At 39.1% G+C, this 26,640-nt stretch overlaps 1 protein-coding gene across 6 annotated transcripts in view; it reads left to right on the forward strand.

Annotated features, from left to right (window-relative positions):
- LOC132407402 (disabled homolog 2-interacting protein-like) overlaps positions 1-26,640 on the forward strand; it is a 605,300-nt gene that overhangs the window by 341,566 nt on the left and 237,094 nt on the right. For all 6 annotated transcript variants that reach the window (XM_059993828.1, XM_059993832.1, XM_059993831.1 and 3 more), the window contains one exon: positions 15,780-15,898. In XM_059993828.1, the coding sequence (XP_059849811.1) occupies positions 15,780-15,898 (119 nt within the window). The remainder of the gene's footprint in view (positions 1-15,779; positions 15,899-26,640) is intronic.

The raw sequence follows: 26,640 nt of genomic DNA on the forward strand, positions 1-26,640 counted from the left end.
TGTTAAAAGTAGATCAAAGATATTTAAGGGTAAAACTAAGGAGCACTTTCTTTTCCCAAATGCAGGTGTGTGGAACTCTGAATCTGGCTTCTATGATAGATGTTTTTAGATAGTGAATATTAAAGGATTTAGATTGGTGGAGCTGAGGAATGGCTCAGCCTCGATCTGGCAAACTACTGTTCCTTTGGGACAGATTTTATGATCACCTTTGAGAAGGAGTTACCAGGAAAAGTGGCACAGCTAGTGGAGCCACTAACCTTCCGGCACCCAGAGACCCAGGTTCAATCCTGACCTAGGCTACTGTCTATGTGGAGTTTGCATGTTGCCCTTGTGACTATATGAGTTTCTCCTGAGTGCAATGGCTTCATCCCACATCCCAAAGATGCATGGGTTGGTAAGTTACTTGGCGTTAGTGTGTGGGTGAATGGTCAAATTTGGGGAGAGTTGATGGAAGTTTGAGGAGAATTTTTGAAAAAAGTATTACTGTTGGATTAGGTAGTTGATAGTTGATTGCAGACTCTGTCTGCTGAAGGGCCTACTTCTGTGCAGTATTTCTGTATGACTGTCTGATTCCTGAAACTGGATTCTGTGTATTCAGGTTCTGTATTAGAAGATGAAACATGTGCTCCAAAACTGCTAACCACAAAGTACATCAAGGGAAAAAAGGAAATAACAGTTTTTTGACTCACAAAGCCTAAGTTATTTTTGATAGCTGGACCATTTAGGCTCTGCTTTGGAGACATTCAGAAACGTTCAAAACTTTGAAACAAAATTACTTAAGCTAAAAATATTTACACTCAAATGAATATAACCTTAAATACTTGAAGATACTGTTAAGCACAAAATATATGTAAGTTATAAGAGGCACAAAATGAGGAAAACTTGATTCTTTAAATATTTTTTTCTGAGCTTTCACTGTTGTTCTGTGTAATTCAAAAGGTGATAAAATTTTAAAGAAATATAATGGAAACATGGTCTGGAGACACTTACGGAGAGAAACAAGATTAATGTTTCAGGTTGAAGACTCATTGTTAGAAGGACTCTTGTATCTCCACAGATCTATTGAATATGTTTATGGCTAGTCTAGGAAGTGAGTGTAGGCTATTTATATCAAAGTCACAGGCTAACCTTGAACTCTCTGGGTTCTGTTGTATTGGGCAATGACAGTCACTATTTGCTGCTTCTATTCAACTTTGTGGATTGGCTCACAGTTTAACAGAATAGTTTAAGACAAACTATTTTATAAAAGGCTTTTTGAAGTTTGCTTGTTAAAATCTCCCGAATAGTAAAAATTTTGATCCATGTTCAGCCAACGTTGGTTAATTCTTGAAATGTAATATTTACAAATAAAACTTATAACTGATTATGGACTATTCACAGGAGCATTGGACAGAACATAATGGTAAATTTGATTCTTCCTTCCCCACCATTAAGTTGCTATGCATAACTTAGTGGCCACGTTACTAGATACCTTCTGTACTAAAAGAGTGACCACTGAGTGTACCTTTGTGGTCATCTGCCGCTGTTGTCCATCACTTCAAGGTTCAGAGATGTTCTTCTGTACACCAATGTTGTAACGCATTGATATTTAAGTTACTGTCATCTTGCTGTTAGCTTGAACCAGTCTTACCATCCTCTCTGATTTCTCGTATTAACAAGGCGTTTTCCCCCTTAGAACTGCCACTCAATGGATTTTTTTTTTGCTTTTTTTGCCACCATTCTCTGTGCCTGAAAATCCCAGGGGATCAGCAGTTTCTAAGATACTCAAACCACCCCATCTGGCACCAACAATCATTCCACAGTCAAAGTCATTAGATCATATTTCTTTCCTATTCTCATGGTTGGTTTGAACAACAGCTCTTGACCATGCCTGTGCACTTTTATACATTGAGCTTCTGCCAATGATTGGCTGATTAGATATGTATTTGCATTAACGAGCAGGTGCACAGGTGTATCTACTAAACTGGCCACTGAGTTTTTTTTTTGGTGGGCAATAGGTTGATATCAAGTCCACCTCCATCTGGACCCATACATACACCAGCTTGTTCTTAATATCACCAAGGGTCTAAGCCAAGGGGTTTCCAACCTGGGCTCCAAGGAGCCTTTGCTTACTGATATTGGTCCATGTCATAAAGAAGGTTGGGGACTCATGGTCTAAAACAAAGCAAAATATTATCTTCCTCTCTCAATTTGGGCAGGAAAAAATAAAATTATTTTTGACTCAGAATGGACATTCTTACTGCAGTTGATTGAATAAAATGAAGAGTACTTAATATTCGGTAATATACAAGGCAGAAAATTTATTTTTGGCATTGTTTTGCAGTATAATTGATTCCCAAAACTTAATTCAATTCAAAGCTTTGGAAAGATGGGGCCTGTGGGTTTTACATTTTTAAGTTTCAAAACAACCAGATTTGCATATAAAATTTGAATCTAATTACCAATCCTCATTACTGTGTGATTAACAGCATAATACACTCTGAAGTTCTATAAAATTCTCACTCAAACTTTAGTAATGTAGGAAAAGCTACTTTCCATTCAGAATTTACATATGTAATCAAGCCTTAATTAGCAAAATATTACAAAATGGTCAATGAAGATACTTTTTCCATGCTTTTGTGGTTAATTTTGTTCAGTAATAGCACTGTTCCTAGATCCATGTTTTTGTCTTTTTTGTAATATAAAAACATTTCCTAATCATAAATTAGCTGAATGTTACCATTTAAGCAGAAAATTTTGGTAAGTTTGGAACAGATGTAACAGTTGGCTTATAAAAATGTTAGTATTAAAATCTTTGGAACTATTCAGTAAATACATCTGGATATTGAGATTATTAAAATAAAATATATCAATTCTTAATGCTATAGTAGCATAATAGGAAGTCCCAATGATCGGACAATGTTGATCTGTAACATCAGTACAAGTAGCACATGCTTCCTATAATAATTACTCATATTTACTAATGGCTCCTCTATATAGTTCCATGCCATTCACCATGTATACATATTTACATTCATAACGGCTTTATCTAATTGAAAGGTAAATTAAACACTGCATTTTGTAAAGAGTAATTAATTTATCACAGAATATTTTACCTGCTGCAGATTGTGTTGTGAAAGGTTGAAAATATTAAAACCGTATGGGTTGTGATAAGCTAACACAAGGGAAAATAAGCAGAAACAAAGGCAAAAGAAAAGGGGGGTTTAAGAATAGTGAGTCATTAATAGGATTTTCCAAATTGATGTTTGTGTCCCTCTTCATTTTAGTTTCAGCCATACTTATTTGTTGGGTCCTGATCGACCAGGTTGCTTGCTTGCTTGCTCCATCTGTCCATCTCTCCAGCCATCCGTTCTAATAGGCCAGTCCAGCTCTTCTTCAAGCTGCACAGCAATCCCGATTTAATCCTAGCCTTATCATGGGACAGTTTACAGTGACTAATTAACCGACCACTGGTATGTCCGAGGACTGTGGGAGGAAAACCCATGGGTCACAGGGAGAAATTACAAACTGTGAAGTATTGTGCTAATCAGTACACTACCCTTGCTCTGCCTCAGTATCTATTTACTCCGATAATGTATCTTTGAACCAACATATTGTACTCGCATTAAACCAAATAATTTAGAGTTCACTGTTCTAACTTGGACGTTGGAAGCAAGTAAACTAAGTTAGCAATTATAATCACACAATACTTATAAGTCATGGGAAAATTCCAAAGGTGTAGAAAGTAATGCCTCCTTAACAGGCTGTTCTTAAAAATGAGCAGAATATGGAAACATTTTTAGCATATTCCATATTTTTAAATTGCCAATGATAAAACCCACAGAACAGTCATTTTTCAGGTATCATATGACAATTAATTTGGGACCATATTAAAATAGGCTTGGGAGCAACTCAGCAGTCTTCTTCTGCCAATGGGTAATGGTGAATATCTAATCTAACAAAAGAATACAATTTTAGATCCTATGATTCTCTGACTTAACGGAGGTGCAAGAGGGAGTTGTTTGCATGATGTTCAATCCAAAGGAGGAAGATAGAAAATTTACCAAAATTTTACATTCTTGTCATTCAGGCTGTTGCAGGACAACATTGTCAGAAGTCATCGCGAAACAGGAACTCAAACTGGCCTCCTGTCTGACAAAAAGAGTTTATTGTGCAGGCATCACATGATTGGATGAAGTACTTCACAATATTCTCGATTCTGAAATATTAGACCCTCTACCACAATGCGTCATCCAATTGCATGTTTTGAAACTCATCAGAACTCAGCGTCATTGGCATTATTGACTTCTGAAAATTATTGCAGTTATTAGAAAGTAAACATTACTTTTCCACAGTTTTTTCCTCACAACGCACACTATTTTAGAAATATATCCATTATTTAGATAAAGTCTTACATGCATTACTACAGGCTGCCCCTAGTTTAAGAACTTCTGACTTCTGGACATCTCTACGTACAAGTGAGCTCCTGTAATATTAAATTTTAAAAGTCTAACCAAAGTACATATGTCCATTCTTATGGATGGCAAAAATTTCCTCTCTCAACTTTTAGAAGTTGGAGTGGCATGGTAGCATAGTGGTTACCACAATGCTTTACAGTACAGGTGACCCAGGTTCAATTCCTGTTGCTGCGTGTAACGAGTTTGTATGTTCTCCTCGTGACTGTGTGTGTTTCCTCCAGGTGCTCATGTCTCTTCCCACAGTCCAAAGATGTACTGGTTAGTAGATTAATTGGTTATTGTAAATTGTCTTGTGAACAGGCTGGGATTAAGTCCAGGGATTACTTGAAAGGCCAGAAGGGCCTAGTCCATGTTGTATCGCAATAAAGCAAAATAATTTTCTTTTCTTATTGGTGTTATGTACTTTTAATGTCATTCATTATGATAATGTGGAGATATGGTTACCAGGTGGGATGACTTGTGTATTTTCTGACTTATGGATATTGGTAAAAAACCAAAACCCATTATTTAGGAACAACTGTAATATTTTTAACAGATACCCAATACAGAAATACAATGAACTTGAACTTGAATGCAGCATTTAAGTAGGTCAGGTCCAAAACAATGTGACAAATCCTAACTGTGTGCTTGTTACATGGTCATCAAGGCCATCCTGTTGAAATCTACCATGGAAAATTTTGCCACTAAATTGCTCGAGCCCTTGTAGCCTTTATTATTATAAGGGAAATTTAAAAAAAATTCTGGATTAAATTTAATCTGATATTTGATTTTAAAGAACAATGGAAATAATACATTGGAAGATATTTTAAGTATGTTGTATAGTCATGTTATTTTGGCATAGGGTAGAAATGAATGCTGAGTGTGGGAAGAGTCCGTACAGGAGCAGTATTACATAATTAAAGTACAAATTCAGATTCAGACCTACTACTAAAGATCTTGATATGCACAAAAAATGAGTGTCATGTTTTTATGTGAATCGCACAATTCTACTTGTTTAATGGAGGCTTTTATCTAGTCTCAGAATGTGGGTGTCTCTGGCAAGGGCAGCATTTATTGCCCATCCCCAGTTGCTTCAGTTGCTTCTGCTGCTTTATTGAATCACTAGCAGTTTGATACAATTGAGTGCCTCAAATCAGTAGCTGGAGTTATAGTGACTGAAAGTCTGCTTATGTGGAGTTCCTTGGGGATTATTGCCGCTCTGTTTGGTTTTCATGATGGATATGAGCTTATAAATGATAGGATATTGAAGTTTAGTATACACCATCATCAGGATCAAAGGGTCTCGGCCCAAAACCATAGATGCTGCTTGACCTGCTGAGTTTCTCAAGCATTTTGTGTGTGTTACTCTGGATATCCAGTATCTGCAGAATCTCTATAGATCTGAAGTTTGCAGACATTACAAAATATGTGCTATAGTTGATAGTGACAAAGAATGTTGTAGATGAATTTAGAGAAGAGATTGATGAAAATTAGGCTGGCCAATGGTGCAGTGGTGCCTAGTGGTCTAGAGTTTGAATCTGGCCAGCTCCTTCCACGCTTTCCATCCGTGCTGGGTTGAGCATCAAGCTAGCAATTTGGCTTTGTTAGAAAACAGACAAACGTTAGAGAAATAGACAATAGACGATAGACAGTAGGTGCAGGAGTAGGCCATTTGGCCCTTCTAACCAGCACTGCCATTCACTGTGATCATGGCTGATCATACACAATCAGTACCCCATTCCTGCCCTCTCCCCATATCCTTGACCCTGCTATCTATAAGAGCTCTATCTAACTCTCTCTTGAATGCATCCAGAGACTTGGCCTCCACCGCCTTCTGGGGCAGAGCATTCCACATATCCACCACTCTCTGGGTGAAAAAGTTTTTCCGCATCTCTGTTCTAAATGGCCTACCCCTTATTCTTAAATTGTGGCCTCCAGTTCTGGACTCACCCATCAGCGGGAACATGCTTCCTGCCTCCAGTGTGTCCAATCCCTTAATAATCTTATATGTTTCAATCAGATCCCCTCTCATCCTTCTAAATTCCAGTGTATACAAGCCCAGTCACTCCAATCTTTCAACATATGACAGTCCCGCCATTCCGGGAATTAACCTTGTGAACCTACGCTGCACTCCCTCAATAGCAAGAATGTCCTTCCTCAAATTTGGAGACCAAAACTGCACACAATACTCCAGGTGGGGTCTCACCAGGGCCCTGTACAGCTGCAGAAGGACCTCTTTACTCCTATACTCAATTCCTCTTGTTATAAAAGCCAGCATGCCATTAGCTTTCTTCACTGCCTGCTGTACCTGCATGCTTGCTTTCATTGACTGATGTACAAGAACACCTCGATCTTGTTGTACTTCCCCTTTTCCTAATTTGACTCCATTTAGATAGTAATCTGCCTTCCTGTTCTTGCCACCAAAGTGGATACCTCACATTTATCCACACTAAACTGCATCTGCCATACATTTGTCCACTCACCCAACCTGTCCAAGTCACCCTGCATTCTCATAACATCCTCCTGACATTTCACACTGCCACCCAGCTTTGTGTCATCAGCAAATTTGCTAATGTTACTTTTAATCCCTTCATCTAAATTATTAATGTATATTGTAAACAGCTGCGGTCCCAGCACCAAACCTTGCGGTACCCCACTGGTCACAGCCTGCCATTCCGAAAGGGACCCGTTCATCACTACTCTTTGTTTCCTGTCAGCCAGCCAATTTTCAATCCATGTCAGTACTCTGCCCCCAATACCATGTGCCCTAATTTTGCCCACTAACCTCTTATGTGGGACTTTATCAAAAGCTTTCTGGAAGTCCAGGTACACTACATCCACTGGCTGTCCCTTGTCCATTTTCATAGTTACATCCTCAAAGAACTCCAGAAGATTAGTCAAGCATGATTTTCCCTTCATAAATCCATGCTGACTCGGACTGATCCTTCTACTGCTATCCAAATGTGTCGTAATTTCCTCTTTTATAATTGACTCCAGCATCTTTCCCATCACTGACGTCAGGCTAACTGGTCTATAATTCCCTGTTTTCCCTCTCCCTCCTTTCTTGAAAAGTGGGACAACATTAGCCACCCTCCAATCAGCAGGAACTGTTCCTGAATCTATAGAACACTGGAAAATGATTACCAATGCATCCACCATTTCTAGAGCCACCTCTTTAAGTACCCTGGGATGCAGACCATCAGGTCCCGGGGACTTATCAGCCTTCAGACTCAACAGTCTATCCAACACCGTTTCTTGCCTAATATAAATTTCCTTCAGTTCATCCTTTACCCTAGTTCCTTTGGCCACTATTACATCTGGGAGATTGTTTGTGTCTTCCCTAGTGAAGACAGATCCAAAGTACCTGTTCAACTCGTCTGCCATTTCCTTGTTCCCCATAATAAATTCACCCGTTTCTGTCTTCAATGGCCCAATTTTGGTCTAAACTATTTTTTTGCTGTTCACATACCTAAAAAAGCTTTTACTATCCTCCTTTATATTCTTGGCTAGTTTACCTTTGTATCTCATTTTTTTCTTGGCGTATTGCCTTTTTTTGTTATCTTCTGTTGCTCTTTAAAAGCTTCCCAGTCCTCCGGTTTCCCGCTCATCTTTGCTATGTTATACTTCTTCTCTTTTATTTTTATACTGCCCGTTACTTCCCTCGTCAGCCACGGCCGCCCCTTACTCCCCTTAGGATCTTTCTTTCTCTTTGGAATGAACCGATCCTGCACCTTCTGCATTATTCCCAGAAATACCAGTCATTTTTGTTCCACTGTCTTCCCTGCTAGGGTATTGTTCCATTGAACTTTGGCCAGCTGCTCCCTTATAGCTCCATGGTTCCCTTTGTTCAACTGTAATACTGACACATCCGATTTTCCCTTCTCCTTCTCAAATTGTAGGTTAAAACATATCATATTATGGCCACTACCTCCTAATGGTTCCTTTACCTCGAGGTCCCTGATCAAATCCGGTTCATTGCACAACATTAAGTCTAGAATTGCCTTCTCCCTGGTAGGCTCCAGTACAAGCTGTTCTAAGAATCCATCTCGGAGGCACTCCACAAAATCCCTTTCTTGGGGTCCAGTACCATTCTGATTCTCCCAGTCTACCTGCATGTTGAAATCCCCCATGACAACTGTATCATTACCTTTGTGACATGTCAATTTTAACTCTTCATTCAACTTACACCCTACATCCAGACTGCTGTTTGGGGGCCTGTAGATAACTCCCATTAAGGTCCTTCTACCCTTAGAATTTCTCAGTTCTATCCATACTGACTCTACATCCCCAGATTCTATGTCCCCCCCTCGCAAGGGACTGAATATCATTCCTCACCAACAGAGCCACCCCACCTCCTCTGCCAGTCAGTCTGTCCTTTCGATAGGATGTATATCCTTGAATATTCATTTCCCAGGCCCTGTCCGCTTGAAGCCATGTCTCAGTTATTCCCACAAAATCGTACTTGCCAATTTCCAACTGAGCCTCAAGCTCATCTACTTTATTCCTTATACTTCATGGAAACAGCAAGGTTGCTGCCCGATGCGCCAGAGGAACAACAACAATGATCAAAGCTAGAGAGTATCCAACAAGTGTTAGAGTATTGGCAGCCATAGAAAATGACAGCACAGAAACAGGCCCTTTGGTCCATCTAGTCCATCGACTTGTACTCGGACCATGGCCCTCCATAGCCCTCCCATCCATGTACCTATCCAAACTTCTCTTGTGCTGGCAACTCATTCTACCACTCCCACCCTCTGAGTGAAGATGTTTCCCCTCATGTTCTCCTTAAACCTTTCACCTTTAACCCATGACCTCTAGTTGTAATCTCACCCCACCTCAGTGGAAAAAGCATTTACCCTATCTATAACCCTCATAATTGTGTATACCTTTGTCAAGTCTCCCCTCAATCTTTTATGTTTGAGGGAATAAAGTTCTAACCTATTCAATCTTTCCTTATATATAATCAGGCCTTTCAGTCCTGGCAACATCCTTGTAATGGACATAGAAGAATTTGAAGTTCATGACCGCAGATACTTAATGCTAAATGGGAAAGTTGGATAAGCTCATTTAGGTGGCATATCCAATAGACCAGTGATGTTTTGGCAAGCTGTATAAAACACTAGGAAAATTTCATATTGTTCTGATGAACGCATATAACATATTTGACATTATTGAAGCTGTGCAAATGGGATTCAGGGCTATCAGGCCTTAAATCTAGTTATGAGGAAAGTATAGCCATAAGTTGCCATCTTTGGAATTGGTGCAATTGAGATCCAACTTTAATTGTCATGTATAAAATTTAGAGGGGGTTACAATGAATAGAAAAAGCTTAGTAGAGAGGTCAGTAATTAAGAAGGCAAAGTCTAAGACAAAAATGAAAGGGCAGTTGAGGAAATTTCTTTAATCTTGTGGGAGTCTGGAAGATAGCAATGGAGGAAACACAGCAGAGTGACTGACAAATTTTATGAAATAATAGCAAAGATGGCCACTTGATGCTGTCACTTGTTACTTTGTTATTGGGCACCACAGAACTATGGTGGTTAGTGCTATGCTATCGCAACTCAGGGTGTTGTGGTTTGCAGTTCAATTCCACGTTTTCTGTAAGCAATTTGTGCATCCTCCCCGTGGAATGGGTGGGTTTCCTTGGGGTGCTCTGGTTTCCTCACACAGTCTAAAGCTGTACCTTTGGGAGGTTGATTGGTCATTGTAAATTATCCCATGTTTAGGCTAGGGTTAAATTGGCGGTTGCTGGACGTCAGCTTGAAGGGCCGGCATAGCCTATTCTGTGCTGTATCTCAATAAATAAACTGATAAATTCAAAAAGTTTAATAAAAAGCATTTGATATAGTGGAATGTTGTGTTAAGCAGTTCAAAGCACAAGAAAGCGGCAGTGTGAATATACATAAAATTGATTAAAAAGGTGGTAGTAATAAATAGTTGTTTGTTAAACTGAAAAGAAGTGAGCCGTGTTTGGAATCAAGGCCACTGGTCTATTTGATATTTATTGGTGACATGAACTTGTATTTAAGAAACATTAATTTCAGTGTTTGTCAATGGCATAGAACATGGATGCATGATAAACTGGGAGAACAATCCTACACCTCAGTAATGATATAGGCTGGGCACACAAATACAAAATGAAGCTTAAGGAAGAAAATTGGCTTGAATGATATGTGTTCTAAAATATCGGGTAGAATTTTGAAAGGATGCAGGAGCCGAGACAAGTGAAGTTTGACTTGCGCATATTTTTGAAGATGACGAGAGGTTAAAATGACTCATTTAAAAGGCATATGGAATTCTGTGCGGTACAAGTGGAGACATAAACGTACATTATGTTGAATCTTCAATGCTGTGTTTGAGCCTCAGCTGGTTTTGTGTCTCATTCTGTGCACAATTTATTAAAAGAATGCCAAGAATGAGGCATAGACATTACTAGCATTGTACCAGAAAAGGTAGTAGCGAGACTGTGATTATCCTTGGAGTGTGAAGGCTTGTGGAATATCTCAAATAATGCAGACTTTTTTTATTTCTTATTGAGATACAGTGTGAAGTAGGTCCTTCCAGCCCTTCGAGCCATGTTGCACAGTAGCCCACCGATTTAATCCCAGCCTAATTACGGAACAATTTACAATGACCAATTAACCTACCATTGGTAGGTCTTTGGACTGTTGGAGGAAACTGGAACACCCAGAGAAAACCCACCCAATCATTGGGAGAACATACAAACTCCTTATAGGCAGAGACAGGAATCGAACCCAGGTTGCAGGTACTGTAAAGTGTTGTGCTAACCTCTATACTACTGTGTCATTTAGACAGGGTAGATGGAACCCAGTGAAGGAACTGAAATCCATATTAATTAGTGAAAGATAAATATATTTGAAATTAATAAAAGGTTAACATGGTGTGTGGAAGGATTCACGTCTGAGTTGTGCAACTCAGACGCGATTATCTTGGGAAAGAGCAGGGGAATGAAGCATTGAGTTATTTTAAGGATCTGACACAGTACCAAAGTACAATAGCCTGCTGCTCTAGTTATTTTTTGTGCTTATTGCACAGAGGAAAAGATTTACATCTTATTAAATCAGTTTCTGTAGACATATCAAGATTAGTAAGATTATGTCCAAGGGGTTTATAAGTGTCATCCCCTCATCAGTTAAATGGCTTTTAGACAGTTCATTATACTTAAATCCTTTGAACCATCAGACAAAATACTTAATTCAATGAACTGTGTGGAATTGTTCTACAGAAGCAGGATATTTCCCATTTTGTGTGTGTTGCTTCATATTTCCCATACTTCGTACAACTCCCCTCTCAGTCTCTGCCCTTCCTGCCTTGGTGTCCTTTATTCTAGTTCCACTTATGAACCAATCATTCCACAAATACATCAATGCAGTCTGCTATGTGTTACTGCGTCTATATTCTCAACATCCTGTGAAAAGAAATCACTTTAATTATTTATTTAACTTATTGATGTCAATCTTACATTATGCTCCCTTGATCTGGACTTATTTATATGTGTGGAAAGTTTTTCCAAAATCCAAGCTTTTGAACTTGATTTCCTGCTTTTGTACTGTATAGAAATGAGCAGCAATACTTTGTGGACTTCTTTTAAATTCAACCTAATGGCTTGCAATGCCAACCTTACTAAATGAAATATCATTCTTCCCTTTGCTCCTCCACATATAGGCCCCACTTTAAATGTTAAAATGCCTTCATCTTGCTAGTGTGCCTTGCTTATGTCTTAGGAGAATTTCATTTGCAGGGTGATAAGTAGGAAATGTGCAGGAGATGAGGCAGCATCTGTGGAAAGAAAAATAGAGTTGATTATTTCTGATTGATGACCCTGTATCACAACTGGGAAAGAGGGAAAATGTCAGAACTTAAAATAAACATGTTTTCTCTCTTTCCTGGATTGGCTGAAGGATTGTCAAACTAGCCCATTTCGAATTGCTTTCCACAATGTCTCATCTGCTGAGTATTTCAGCTCCCTCTTTATGGATCCAGAATTGGCTTGCCCACAGAAGGCAGAGGGTGGTTGGAGATGGTTTGTATTCTGCATGGAGGGTAGTGACTAGTGGTGATCCACAGGGATCTGTTCTGAGACCCCTCCTCTTTGTGATTTTTATAAATGACTTAGATGAGGAAGTAGAAGCGTGGGTTAGTAAGTTGGCTGATGACACAAAAGTTGGGGGTGTTGAGGATAGTCCGGAGGGTTGTCAGAGGCAACAGCAGGACATTGATAGGATGCAGAATTGGGCTGAGAAATGGCAGATGGAGCTCAACCTAGGTAAGTTTGAAGTGGTTCATTTTGGTAGATCAAATTTGAAGACAGACTATAATGATGTTAAGACTCCTGGCAGTGTGGAGGATCAGAGAGATCTTGGGGTCCTTGTCCATTGGACACTCAAAGCTGCTGCACAGCTTGACAGTGTTAAGAAGGCATATGGTGTGTTGGCCTTCATCAACCATGGGATTGAGTTCAAGAGCCCTGAGGTGATGTTACAGCTGTATTAGACCTTAGATAGAGCCCCACTTGGAGCACTGTGTTCAGTTCTGGTTACCGCACTACATGAAGGATGTGGATACTATTGAAAGAGTACAGAGGAGATTTACAAATATGTTGACTGGATTGGTGAGCATGCCTCATGAGAATAGGTTGAGTGAACTTGGCTTTTCCTCCTTGGAGCGATGGAGGATGAGAGGTGACCTGACAGCAGTGTATAAGATGAGGAAAGGCATTGATCATATGGAAAGCCAGAGGCTTTTCCCCAGGGTTGAAATGGCTAACACGAGGGGGCATAGTTTTAAAGTGCTTGGAAGTAGGTACAAGGGGGACGTCACACAGAGTGGTGAGTGCGTGGAATGCACTACCAGCGATGGTAGTAGAGGCGCATACAATAAGGTCTTTTAAGAGACTTAGATGGGTACATGGGGCTTAGAAGAATAGAGGACTAAGTGGTAGGGAAATAGTAGGCAGTTTCTAGAGTAGGTAACTTTGCCTGCAAGGTGCTATAGATTTCTATGTTCTATATTCTATGTTTATCTAAGTTTTCCAGCATCATTTTAGTTTGATTCTCATTTATTAATTATCCTCCTCAGTAAGTTTCTTCACTGCATATCATTGCCATTTTCTGCCTTTCCATAATTGATCTCCTCTGTATTTTGCCTCCTTATTTCCAATTTCCAAGTCCAAGTTTTGTATGTGCGCATTCAAGGAAGAACAGCCGTGATCCTACTAATGATTCCTTTTGAGTGTTTCTTCACATTTTTCTACTGGTCAGAGATCTAATGTCGATATAACGCGTAAATATAGCTGTCGAGTTTATTGAGGTGCCACGGTATTGCAGTGGTTCGCACAATGCTTTACAGTGCAGGTGACCCAGGTTCAATTCCAAACCGCTACCTGTAAGGAGTTTGTATCTTCTCCCCATGACCACGTGGGTTTCCTCTCACACAGTCCTGGTCAGTAGGTTCATTTGTCATTGTAAATTTTCCTGTGATTAGGGTAGGATTAAATTAGTGCAGGGTGGGTTACTGAGCAGCTCAAAGGGCCAAAAGGGCCTATTCTATGCTGTAGCTCAATATGTGTAATAAGTAAATAAAGTTCCTTTTGCTTTCAGTTTGGCTTGTGGCTGTCAATACTCTTCATGCAAAACTATGCAGGTGTTTCCGACATCCACCATAGCAACTTCTAGTCCATCCACTTTCATGGCCTTTCCCACATGTTCCCTATCTTGGTGCTGCATGACCTCTTGTTTAGAAAATATTGCCTCTTCATAATTTTATTGTGAACACGTGCTTCTATGAGGTAATTAATTGGAAGTTAATTAAAATTTACACATAATACAAATTATATGATAAAGATTATGTTTATTTTAGATACCACCTGACAGATTAAACAACAGATAATGCCTAGAGTTTAAATTGGAAGTTTCAATGCTTTTTTTTTGCAGATGATTTCACTGTTTCAGCATTAATGCTTTAAAAAAGGCGTGCACTGAATAAGATACGTATATCTGAAAATATTAGCTGTTCTGCAGACTCTGAAGGTAATAGTGATTTCGAATGCTATTGAAAAAGGCCAAAAACTGTTAAAATATACAATGTGCATTATAAGACCTTGAGGCATAGAAGCAGAATTAGGCCAATTGGCTCATCAAGTCTGCTCTGCCATTTCATCATGGCTGATCCATTATATATTTGAAAACTTATCAATCTAAATTATTGAAATTTCTCAAAGCTTTGAAAAGATCTATTACTATACATATAGATTATAAATTCTTTCCCCAGAAAACTATTGAAATAAATTGCACCATGTAAAAGATGCTCATTTATCTTAATAGTATAAATATTGTTAATTATTACGTTCCTTAAAAGTGTTTTGTAATTAATCTTCATATTTTGCAGAGACATCTATAAAAATACTCTTAATTTTTAAAGCACTGTCACTTTTAAAGTTAGAAAAAGAACTTTTTCCATCAAAAGAGATTTGATTTTCATTGTTAATTGAACACCTTTTATGAATCTGTCATTACATGTAGATAAAACCTTCACTGGGAATTCAGTTCAGTATGGAATTGCTTATCTTCTGCCAGGTTCACTAATTTTGGTTGTGTTGCCTGGTGACATTGATTTTATTTCTGACTTTTCTGTGGCATTTAAGTTAATAAGTCTGAATCTTTTTTCATCATTTGCATATAAAATTCGGATCGTTTGTGGAGATGTAATTTCAAGGCCAACTTATATTTTTTCTATTGTTTAGGTAGAGTTAAATTGTTGCTCTCAACAATAGATAATCACGACAGAAATATGACTTAATCTGTTTTATAAAAGTTTGCATTTTAACACTGAACTCATTTTTTTTAAAATCTGTATGAAGTCATTTAGTAAGTTCTCATTGCAGATCAGCCCTGGAGCGCAGAAGAAGAGCGATGCATTTATATGACAGTTGCAAAGTTGGGCAGTGTAATTCTATTTATGGACAATTTTCACCAATGTATGCGTGAAAAAAGTGGCAGATAAAATATCGCAATTATTAAGTGTAAGAATGTAGTGTTACAAAAAATGCAGAGTTTCACAGGTGCCGAATAGGTAATATGCGGGTTTTTTACAACGGTAAAAATGATTATTCTGAGAGCTAATGGTCGCTAAGGCAACCAAGGCTGAGGGAGTGTGCTGTGAACGCCGAGCTGCCGTTCCCACTACTCCCAGCCCTGCGATGTGCCAATGTGCAGCGGCGCTGACGATGCGCGCTGCTCACAGCGGCGACTGTGCGGGCCAGTCGCAGACTTTCACTCGGACGGAAGTGCTTCAACAGTCTCTTCTCTTGTCATCTGCCAACAGGGCTTCCTGAGCCGTCGACTGAAAGGCTCCATCAAGAGGACAAAGAGCCAGCCCAAGCTCGACAGGAACAGCAGCTTCCGCCACATTTTACCTGGATTTAGGAGCGTGGAGGATGAAAGGTAAGAGCGCCCTATGATATTTCACCCCGCCCTCAAACCCTTTACTGCCACCGCTGCACGATTATCTTCGCAGAAACAAATATCTTTCTAGCGGACGTGTTGCCCAATTACTGCCTTCCTTCGCGATGTTGTAATGGTTTTATACAGCTGCTGAGAATTCAGCCCAAATGTTCCAACAGCGGGATTGAAAATGCCGTTTCCAGTTTGATTACTCCCACATTTTCTTCCTGTGAAACGAGGCATGCCTTGATTGTGGTATTTGGTTCTGTTCTCCCTGTGATGAGCTTCTTTTGCAGAGTTTTATTTTTGGAAAGAATTAATCATTTGAACAAGTGGTTTTATTTTTTAAAATATAACTCTGCAGTTTAGTATGTTTCGGAAGAATAAATACAGCTGGTCGCCAGGCTATTGTTCTCTTTTCAATACGTTTTCTTTAAAAATCTGTTACCATTGCGATTAGCTTTCTATTAATCTATTCTGTTTGAACTTTGGCCAGTAGTTAATATGAGAAGTTGTGCTTGCAATGGAAGGGCGACTAAACATTATTCATCGATAGCCGACATTTCGCCCTGAAAATTCAGGTATCTGAGCACATAGGTGTGGAAGAGTTGCTCGGTCTGTCACCTGTCGGTGCCTAGCGCGACGTTAATTCGCCATGTGTCTTTTTCGAGGGACGATCGAGGAATCTGGCGACAATATTAGTAGATTAGTGGCGATCAAACTTGATGTTGTCTCTGTAGAGACATAATGAATAGTAAGGTACCGTGCATATCAATTGACTATTCAGTCTGTAGTTTGGGTGTATTAATTGATGGTGCGATGTACCGCTGTACCCCTTGAACCAGCCGGGACCACACATTCGTGTCCGCCAAACCATCCTATCAATTTTCCAATCTGCTTTTAAAAATAGCATTAATTAGCCATCTGTTTCCTTCAAATGGCGTACATCTTTCCATACTGAAGAAGTCATTCACCATATTTTCCGTTAACTACGGGACAAAGCCTTGTTATAGATTTAAACCATTGACATCAATTTGCGGAATAGAAATGGGGTGGGGTGACTTAGATATTTAACTTTAATACATTTGTGTTGTGCTTAGCTAGCGTTTGGAGAAAAGTGAATATTCTACAGCCATGCATGAAGGGTTTGTTACTTAACTAGAAAATTAATTAATGAAGCTGCTTGCCACATTATCTTCTTTGTATTAATCGTTGGATCTTCGCACTAGGATTGATGTTGTGGGTGGCATTTATGTAATTTCTTAAATATTGCTTGATAACGCGTGATTTACAAGTTAGTATAAATCACATCTGTGAGATTGAATCTCACTAGCCCTAGTCTGTGTTGCACATGCTCTCTGTCTGTTAAAATGACAAAAGGGGAAAAAAATGCAGCACTGGTCTTTAGAAAGACAATTACAGTCCATGCCAAGGTTGGTGACAGATGTTCCCTTTTCATCTAGCTGCAATTATTTTTTACAATGGTAAGTATTTTGGCCTCCTGCCTTTTCCATAAACTTTAAACAGCAATTTAATAAGCTAATAAAATGTGCAAGTATAGAATCGGAGCAATAACAATGATACCTCCTCTTAAAGCATGTTATTTATGCTGCCTATCACTTTACAGACCTTTAATATTAAAAGTAAATGACCCAAATATATTGAAAATGAAATGCCCAGTCACGCTGTAGTTTTTGGTTTCTGGGGTCTGATGTGTCAAATCCATTGCAGTTTTACAGTTGTAGAGAATATTAAGCCTTGTAGAATTCCAGGCTTGATGGGGAACCCAGAAACTATACGGTAGACCTACATGCAGGTCTAATGTCCAAATGTGGTACCCATCCGACTGATGCAATTAGATTTAGAATTTTCCCAGATTTGTAGGCATAATGTACTCTTGAAAATGTACTTACCAAAAAGCAGCACTTCATGCTTTATTTCTGCTTGCATGGAAGCATCTGCTGGCCTTTCAGATGTGAAAATAGCAAAAAAAAACCCCAGCTGATCATAAAGATCTAGGTCAGGGGTCAGCAACCTTTACCACTGAAAGAGCCACTTGGACCCGTTTCCCACAGAAAAGAAAACACTGGGAGCCGCAAAACCCGTTTGACATTTAAAATGAAATAACACTGCATACAACGTTTTGTTTTGCCTTTATGCTATGTATAAATAAACTATAATGTGTTGCATTTATGAAATTGATGAACTCCTGCAGAGAAAACGAAATTACATTTCTGCATGCAACAAAAACATTTTGAACTCCGAAAAAAAGACGTTGGGTTGAAGGTTACTTTTAAGTAAAATACTCAACGTCTATTTGAGTCCTTCTTGTATTTATGAAAAACGCCAAACTTAAATTTGCCGCCAGCAGCAAACCAAAAATAACGTCAGCCAGCTGTCAACCTGAAAAGTAAAAGGACTATTTCACTGAACAATGAAAACATATGAATATACGTAAAATAATACGCAATTAAAATATTTATCATACTTCTTCAGGTTGACTCACACCTGACAATGCAGTCGTATTCAGTAGGGATGGATCGATGCTTAGGGGAGTGACCGGGAAGGATAATGTGTTTTTTTCCTCTCTGAACTCACAGAAGCGTTTCCCAAACGATGTTTGCATTGCGATGATTGCAGAATGTAAATACTCCGAATTTATCATGTCGTGACATTGTTTGAACTCTCTCAAATTGGGGAAGTGAGACAATGTGCCTTTCTGTAAATCTCTGGCAAGCAACGTCAACTTGCGCTCGAATGCAAAACATCCCCCAACATGTGCAGGGCTGTACGTCCTTACCCCGTTGAAGAGCTGTGTTCAGCGTGTTCAGGTGCGCTGTCATGTCTACCATGAAGTGTAGCTTTTCCAGCCACTCTGGCTGTTCCAGCTCAGGAAAGTTGAGCCCTTTGCTGCCCAGGAAAGTTTTCACTTCTTCCAGACGCGCGACAAAGCGTTTCAGCACCTCCCCTCTGGACAGCCAGCGATAAAAACACGTTGTAGCGGTTGCTACACGCAGTCAGTAAACTGCAGTCAAAGATAGCTTTATTCGAACTAAACAGCCTTGCTTTTAAGCCTCCCTCAACCCGCCCCCCATGGGCGCGGATGCTGCAAAAGACACGTACTCACAAACCCCCGTAGGCTATCTCCCTTAGCCTGAACGCTGGCTAATTGTGAGCCGGTTCGGATGTGTCAGGAAATGGGTCGCCCGCCACAACGTCTTATTTAGATTGTACAAGATCACCATAATCTTCAAATTTAGATTTACATTTCAAAAACTAACAAACTAACATAAAAAACATATTAATTAAATACTGACCATGTAGCGGTGTGCTACACGCAGCGCTAAAATTACGACACGGAGTCGGTAACTGCAGTCGAAGGAAAAAAACTTTATTCGAAATCTTCAGCCTCACTTTTAAGCCTCCCTCAACCTGCCCCCCCCCCCCCATGGCGCAGAGGCTCCAAAGCTCTGTGCTCGCAAACCCCCATAGGCTATCTTATTGTGAGTCGGTTCGGATGTGCCAGGAAAAGGGTCGCCACAACCAATTATTTCCCAAAGCAACAGGGAGCCGCAGCACAGACCTAAAAGAGCCACATGTGGCTCCGGAGCCGCGGGTTGCCGACCCCCGATCTAGGTGGTTCAAGCCAGATTGGATGAGGTAGGGGGTCATTCAGGTCGACCTGGAGAATTGGAACAAAATCGGCATGCTACTGTGTGTGGAGGTGAAGCCAATAGCTGGTCCGGATTGCCACCATTTGCTTGGCTAAATTGTCCTGGTGCTTCGACATTCAGTTCAAGTTCCACTTAAATGACTTCAAAATAGACTATTTTCAATAATATCATTTTGTGGACAGCCAAATTGTTGATTTCCAACCTAAAGTGTGTGCAACTGTTTCTGTTATCCTCACTTCAATACCATCTCTGCATGTTTTTCTTGTAAAGCAAGCTTCGATAGATATATTCTGTTGGATACTGATTTTTTTCCTAGGTATTTGTGTATTTAAGGGGGCAAGGGAGATGAAATAGGGTTTTGTTTTAATTATTCATATCCAATAAACTAATCAGACTAAGATTCTGATTTATTTATTTGTACATTGAAATGTATAGTGTGGTGGGGTCAGTCTGCAATATAGCCTGCAATAATGCTTGGCAGAACAACACGAAACACAACAAGTGACTAAACGACGACATCTAATTACCAACTACTTGACCACATTCTGCGTCCTCAAGTGCACTTTTCTGATGGGGTCATTCTACTGCAATCAGCACAGTAAGCCTGGCTCATTTCTTTATTCCCTCACAAGAGGAAATGAAGCTAGCTGATGTCATATTGCCAATTTGCTAGAGATGACCTCATTCACCAAGGACCAAAAGTGAAACCCAAAACAATGTGATCTTTTCTATCAATCCAGTTATTTAGTTGTGACACTCGTCATCACTGCATTTGGTTCCCTTTAATTGTGAACATTCTCACTGGCACTTTTTTCTCTTTTTCTCCTTTTCTCTTTTTTCCTCATTACCCTCCTCTCTCTCTCTCTCTCTCTCTCTCTCTCTTTTGTTCACCCTCCCGCTCAGCCGGCCCCCACTCTCTCCCCAGCCCCTTCCCCACCTTCCCCTCTAGTTCTGTCACCATTACAGTGAATGTGTTACAGTATTGATTATATAAACATCACTCCATGTTAAACATTCTGTTTGAGTGTTCATCTTTCTTGAGGACATCTTATTTAAATGCAGAGATGTGTCAAGATTTAAATGTCCTGGTTGTTGCTTCCTCAATGCAATTGTAACAGACAAAGAATTGCACATCTTTTAACAAACAAATCAGAATTTATTGCTGCTGACAGATCTATCCAAAGTATTGATGAGGTTGAGTGATAGCACATGGAATCCGTCACAGTGTGTCTGGGCACTTGCATGACGACAGGTGGTTGCTGGTGTTTATTTTAAGCATGGACTATGTTAAATTCAAGGAATTGTAGATCAAGATAAGCATTATTAGCCCAAACTCCAATGGCCTGTTTTACTGTACTTATCTGATTTTGTTGGAGAAAGGAGAGTTAAGCAAGGGCTACATTATTGTACCATAGCCAATTTTGATGCATTACTATGATCATATGTGGTAAACCACATAAACAAAGCTTATGACATACTCCTATATTTTCAGTATTGCATAAAACAGACCCCAATTTGTGATTGTAGGTGTATTGTTATTTCCCAGTCTTTTTGTAGTATAATAATTCAGTAGTGAATTTCGGAATTCACTGTGATATTTGACAATGCGCCTGTTGGTGATATATTTCAAACATTGTTTCTTAATGTATAAGGTACTAGACCTGCAAACTGATGATAGATTCAATCACTTTGTTTTCAAATTTTTGCCTTTAGTATCTTAAAATTTGCATTGCAATATTTTCATCTTGCTTGCATTTTTCCCGTTCCTTTGCTGTTAGCATGCAATTCTAATTCCAAATCAGATTTGGAATCAGAATAACATTTATTATCTTTGACTTGCATATTGTGAAATTTGTTGTTTTTGTGGCAGCAGTACAATGCAAAGAAAAATTACTGGAAATTGTAAATTAAAATGAATGAATCTATGAAAACATTCAGCTATTAGAAGAATCTACAATTCCATAATGAAATTGCCAATAAATTAGAAATACAATAGTTGAATTATTTTTAATCAAAAATTAATGAAAACAGCCTATTATTAATCTTTTTGAATAATCTTCAGCACCTTCTCAAATGAAGTTAGGAATAGACAGCAAATTGCTGGTGGCAATCAAATCATCCTTTCCCACCCGCCCACAACCAATCCACCCTCCATCAAAAATTGAATAAACTTGCCTTTTTTAAAAAAGTCATCTCCCAATCAGCGAATTTTTTTATGATAAGTACAGCCAGAGCATGGTGACAGGATGTGGGATAGGGTAATAGCATTCTGAAGATGTGAGCTTGTGCTACACATCAGCTGTGATCTTATTGAATGGGCAAGCAATATGTTTGTGTTTTATTTCCCCTTAATTGAAATGTCTTTTTAAAAAGTGTTTTGAGTGTGGCTTTCTCCTGTTCCTACAGCTAATGTTCCTATTTTAAACGGAGCTATGGGAATGTTATATATAAATGGGCCTGAGAACACCCTATCAATTACAAGAATAGTGCTGGTGACAAAGCAGCTTTGTAAATCACTACGAGTAAAAGACAAGGTATAAATGGATCAATAAATGAGTGACAAATGGTGACCGTTCTATTTTAACCTGTAGCTATTTTAAGCGTATGATTGTTTTTTGATTCTTAATATGTTACTTTTGAGTGACTTGAACTAAAATGCAAACAATTATAATGTAGATAGTGTGAGTTTTATAAAATTTCTTAATCCTGAAGCACCCAGCTGTACTGTTGTGTTTGTGTGTGTGTGTGTTTGCCCTTAACTCCTGGTGGAGTCATCAGGGCGCCATCATGACAAGCTTTTTGCACCGATCTTTTTTTTTTGGTGATTGCTCATTACACGGTGTGTCTTGGGCATCTGAAACCTGGCGGAGCCCATCCCTCTCCTGTACTGTTGTATCAGCCTTCAAATGGATAGTGTTATTCCAGAGTATGTTGATGCCATGATAAAGTACTGGAGTCTGCAGTCCTTTAACTGAAGTTTATACATAGAGTTAGAGCAATTTGAAGTCATAAGTTGAACATCCAAAGCATATCGAACCACATTAAAGATTATTTGTTTTGTTTCCCAAAACTGAAAAGCTTTTTTGACGGTGTGCTTGCTGTCAGTTTGACCTCAACCAACCTGTTCCTAACAGCCTTTTCATGAGTGCAAATAATTGAGTGTTCTTAGTCGAAGCCCGGCTTTGTCTGTTGGGATTTATTTGTGATTGTTTCATGATGACTTGGCTTGGATTTATCACAGAAGGTGCTTCTCCAGGTCAAGGACGATCTCCATTCTCTTTTAACTGATTCAAGTGGATAACAGTCACATTTCTGGAGATGAAACTCAGTGATGTATGCTGTTTTACCTTATCCACCTGCTGCTGGTTGGAGAGAGGTCCAAAGTCAAGTACATTGAAGCAGATAGAAGCAATTGTTCGTGCCTCTAATTAAGCCTCGGAAGCACTTTCTAAGTATGATTGGTTTGTCGTTAATCATTGCAAAAGAGATGTTAATTTTGACTTCAATTATTATGCTTTGGGTGGAATTTTGTAAATAGCCTTGCTTTTTTTTCCCTCTCAAAATAGTATTTCTCTAGCTTTTCTGCAGAGAACTTTCCCACCATCAGTAAAGCCAATAAAATCATACTGGAATTGAAAAATGTTGTTGTGTAACTTTGGAGCCTTAGTTTAATTTGAAATATTGGACTGTATAGATTTTACTGACTTCTCTCAGAGGGTGTTGAAAGTTCAAAATAAATTTATGAACAAATTACATGTATGTCACCATATACTACTTTGAGACTCGTTTTCTTGCAGGCATTCACAGTAGAACAAAAATACGATAGAATCAATGAAAAACCACACACAAAGACTGACAAAACAACCAGTTTGCAAAAGAAGACAAACTGTGCAAATACAAAAAAACTAACAATCAATAAATATATATTGAGAACATGAGTTGTATTGTCTTTGAAAGTGAGTCTGTAGGTTATTGAATGAGTTCAGAGTTGAGGCGAGTGAAGTTATTCATACTGTTCAGGAGCCTTATGACTGAAAGGAAAGAATTATTCTTGAACCTGGTGCTGTAGGACCTACAGCTCCTGTACCTCCTTCCCAATGGTAGTAGCGAGAAGAGAGCACAGCCTTGATAGTGGGGGTCTTAATGTACTGTTTTCAGGTGATGCACCTTTAGGAATTTCTGCTTCAGGGGTGCAGAAATGACTTTTCCTTGAACTATTTGGCTGTCCCATAACTTTGAATGTGGAATAACAATTCCCAATTTAATTCAGTGCTCCATTTATTTTTGCTGCAGTTTCTGATTCTGAACACACTATGTGTAGCATTTTAAATATTTATGTATTCCAATGGAAATGAGACTGACTTTCTCCGACCATTTACATAAACATTGTTCCACATGAAATTTAATTTTGTATTAAAATTGTTTAATGCAAAACTGCTTCAATTTTACAAGAAAATCTTCATAAATCATCTCATGCATGAATGCTTTCCAGTTCTGTTGATAGAATATTTTGAATGTTGTTAATTTGGGTGTATCATATCCTGTATAAAGATCCATGCCACTCTAACAAGGTATTTTAAAAGGGAGTTTTTTTTTGCCAGAGGCTGTGCAAGCTAAACCGATGTATCTATAGTGAGTGAACAGAGGTTGTGCTAAAATGCTTTATGTCTTGGCATCTTGGTTGTATTCAACCAATGTCAATACATCAGAGAAGAATATTACCAAGACCTTGAACTAGCTCTACATACTTCATGAGGGTATTACTTAAGCAAGTTTTTTTTTCTTTCTGTAGGGAAACTTAAGCCACATTTTTTTTTGCTTTACACTTGTATGTAATTTTATCAGAAGAGTGATTACAAACTCATTACTCAACACTATTGAAAAACTCTAGGTTTGCCCTAACCTGCTATTTTAGGATATAAAGTTTATATCAGTCAGAGGAGAGCAAATCTTATATTCTACAGCATTTATGTTGTAGATTCTAAAACATCCACTTTTCAGGACTCCCATCAGCCAGGTCATGCCTTGTTCTCATTGCCACCTTCAGGAAGGTGGAACACATTCAATGATTCAAGAACAACTTCTTCCCCTCTGCTATCTGATTTCTGAATGGACATTGAACCCATGAATACTACCTCACTACATTCTTGTACTGTTTACTTAACTGAACTATTTATATGTAACCCTCACACCGGGGCTCAGATACAAATTCAGCTCATTAGCTGACTCAGCAGTGAGAAGGCCACCTTTCTAGGGTCAGGAATAGCTCTTTCAGATGCGGTTTTTGTAAAAGAGTCAAGTCGGAATGCATACTCTGTATTTTACACTATGACTTTAACTTCGACCTTGATGGTGTTGGTATTAAATGTAACACAGAATGATCAATAATGCATTCCAGGGAAAGAGGGAAATGATTATAGCACAAAAGATCAACGGTTAGAATTGCTTCTGAAATCCTCCATCTATACAAAACCCTCAGATAACTTCACCAGTATCTTGAGACTTGACGTCTGAACTTTAAATTCCATGCCTCAAAATAAAGCAACTTTTACCCTGTACCTTCCCAGCATGCTGCGTATCCAATTAAATAGCTATGAAGTAAGTGTAATACAAGTGAAGGCGGGAACCACTTTACAATTAATGAATTCCCTCATATATAGTCATGAGATAAATCACAAAAATAACTTAATGGAAGGTGTTCTGGAAACTGACTGAGCTATCCTGATCGTGAACAAATAGTACCTCGAATGCTTCAGCAAGCATGTAATTTCAATTTAACCAAAAGGTAGCACACCTGACACTGTAGCATTGTGTCACGGTAGTATTTGAATGTCAGTCTTGAACACAAATACTTCTGATTCAGGTACACAATGGTAATATGCTTTGGTGGTTGATATGACTAAACTTTTTACATTTTCCAGCTTAATCAAAATGTTGCTGCCTTCAATCTTGCCCAAAGTGGCACTAACCCATTTTCTCCAAGTTCAACTTCATGATCCTTTGAATTAATTTTGCTATTTTTCTCCATCTTAAACATAAATCTCCTTCTGCCTTTTATTTTTCTGTTTCTGCCTATGTTGCTTCTCTTCTGCTGAGCCAGCATTTAATTGTCTATCCTAGTTGCAGTTAAGAATGTGATAGTGAGCTGCCGCCTTGAACCATTGCAATCTGACAGTGCTGTTCCAGGATTTTGACCCAGAGATGATGAAGGAACGGTGCTATATTTGCAAGTCAGGATGATGTGTGACTTGGAGGGCAACTTCAAGGTGGTGGTGCTGTCATTGCTTTTGCTGCCCTTGTTCTTCCTGCTGTTAAGAGTTCCTGGATTTGGAAAATGCTGTCTGTGGATTCTAGGCAAGTTACTGCAGTGCATTCTTAAATGGAGCAAATTTCTGCTACTGTGTGTTGGTGCTGGAGTGAGTGAATAGTTAAGGATAGTGTGCCTATAAAATGAGCATCTTTGTTCTGTATGGTGCTGAGCTTCTTGAGTGTTGTTGAAGCCAGACAAGAGTTCCATCATACTTCTAACGAGTCTTGTGGGCAGTGGACAGGTTTTGGGAAATTTGGCAATGAGCTGTCTGTGCAGGATCCCTAGTTTCTGTCCTGCCCTTGTAACTATGTTATCTATTTGGCTAATCCATTTCAGGTTCTGGTCAGTGGTAACCCCAAGATGTTGGCAGCGGAGTTTCAGTGATGGTAATGCCATTGAATGTCAGGACTAATAGCTGGATTTTCTCTTGTTGGAGACAGTCATTGACTAGCATCTGTCTGGCACAAATGTTACTTGCCACTTATCAGCTCAGGCACGGATGTTGTCCTCTGGCTCTGATGCATTTGGTTGTGGACTGCTTCATTACCTAAAGAGTCTGAAAGTGTTGAACGTTGTGCAATCATCAACAAATATCCATACTCCTGACATTATAAATGTTGGAAGGTCATTGATGAGGCAGTTGAAGATGGCTGGGCCTAGGAGACTACCCTGAGGAACTCCAAGATAGATGTCCTGCGGCTGAGATGATGAACCTCCAAGTTTCTTCCTTGTGTTAGATACAATTCCAACCACCCTGA

This window comes from Hypanus sabinus, chromosome 18, assembly GCF_030144855.1.
Source record: "Hypanus sabinus isolate sHypSab1 chromosome 18, sHypSab1.hap1, whole genome shotgun sequence".
In the NCBI taxonomy this organism is placed as follows: domain Eukaryota; kingdom Metazoa; phylum Chordata; class Chondrichthyes; order Myliobatiformes; family Dasyatidae; genus Hypanus; species Hypanus sabinus.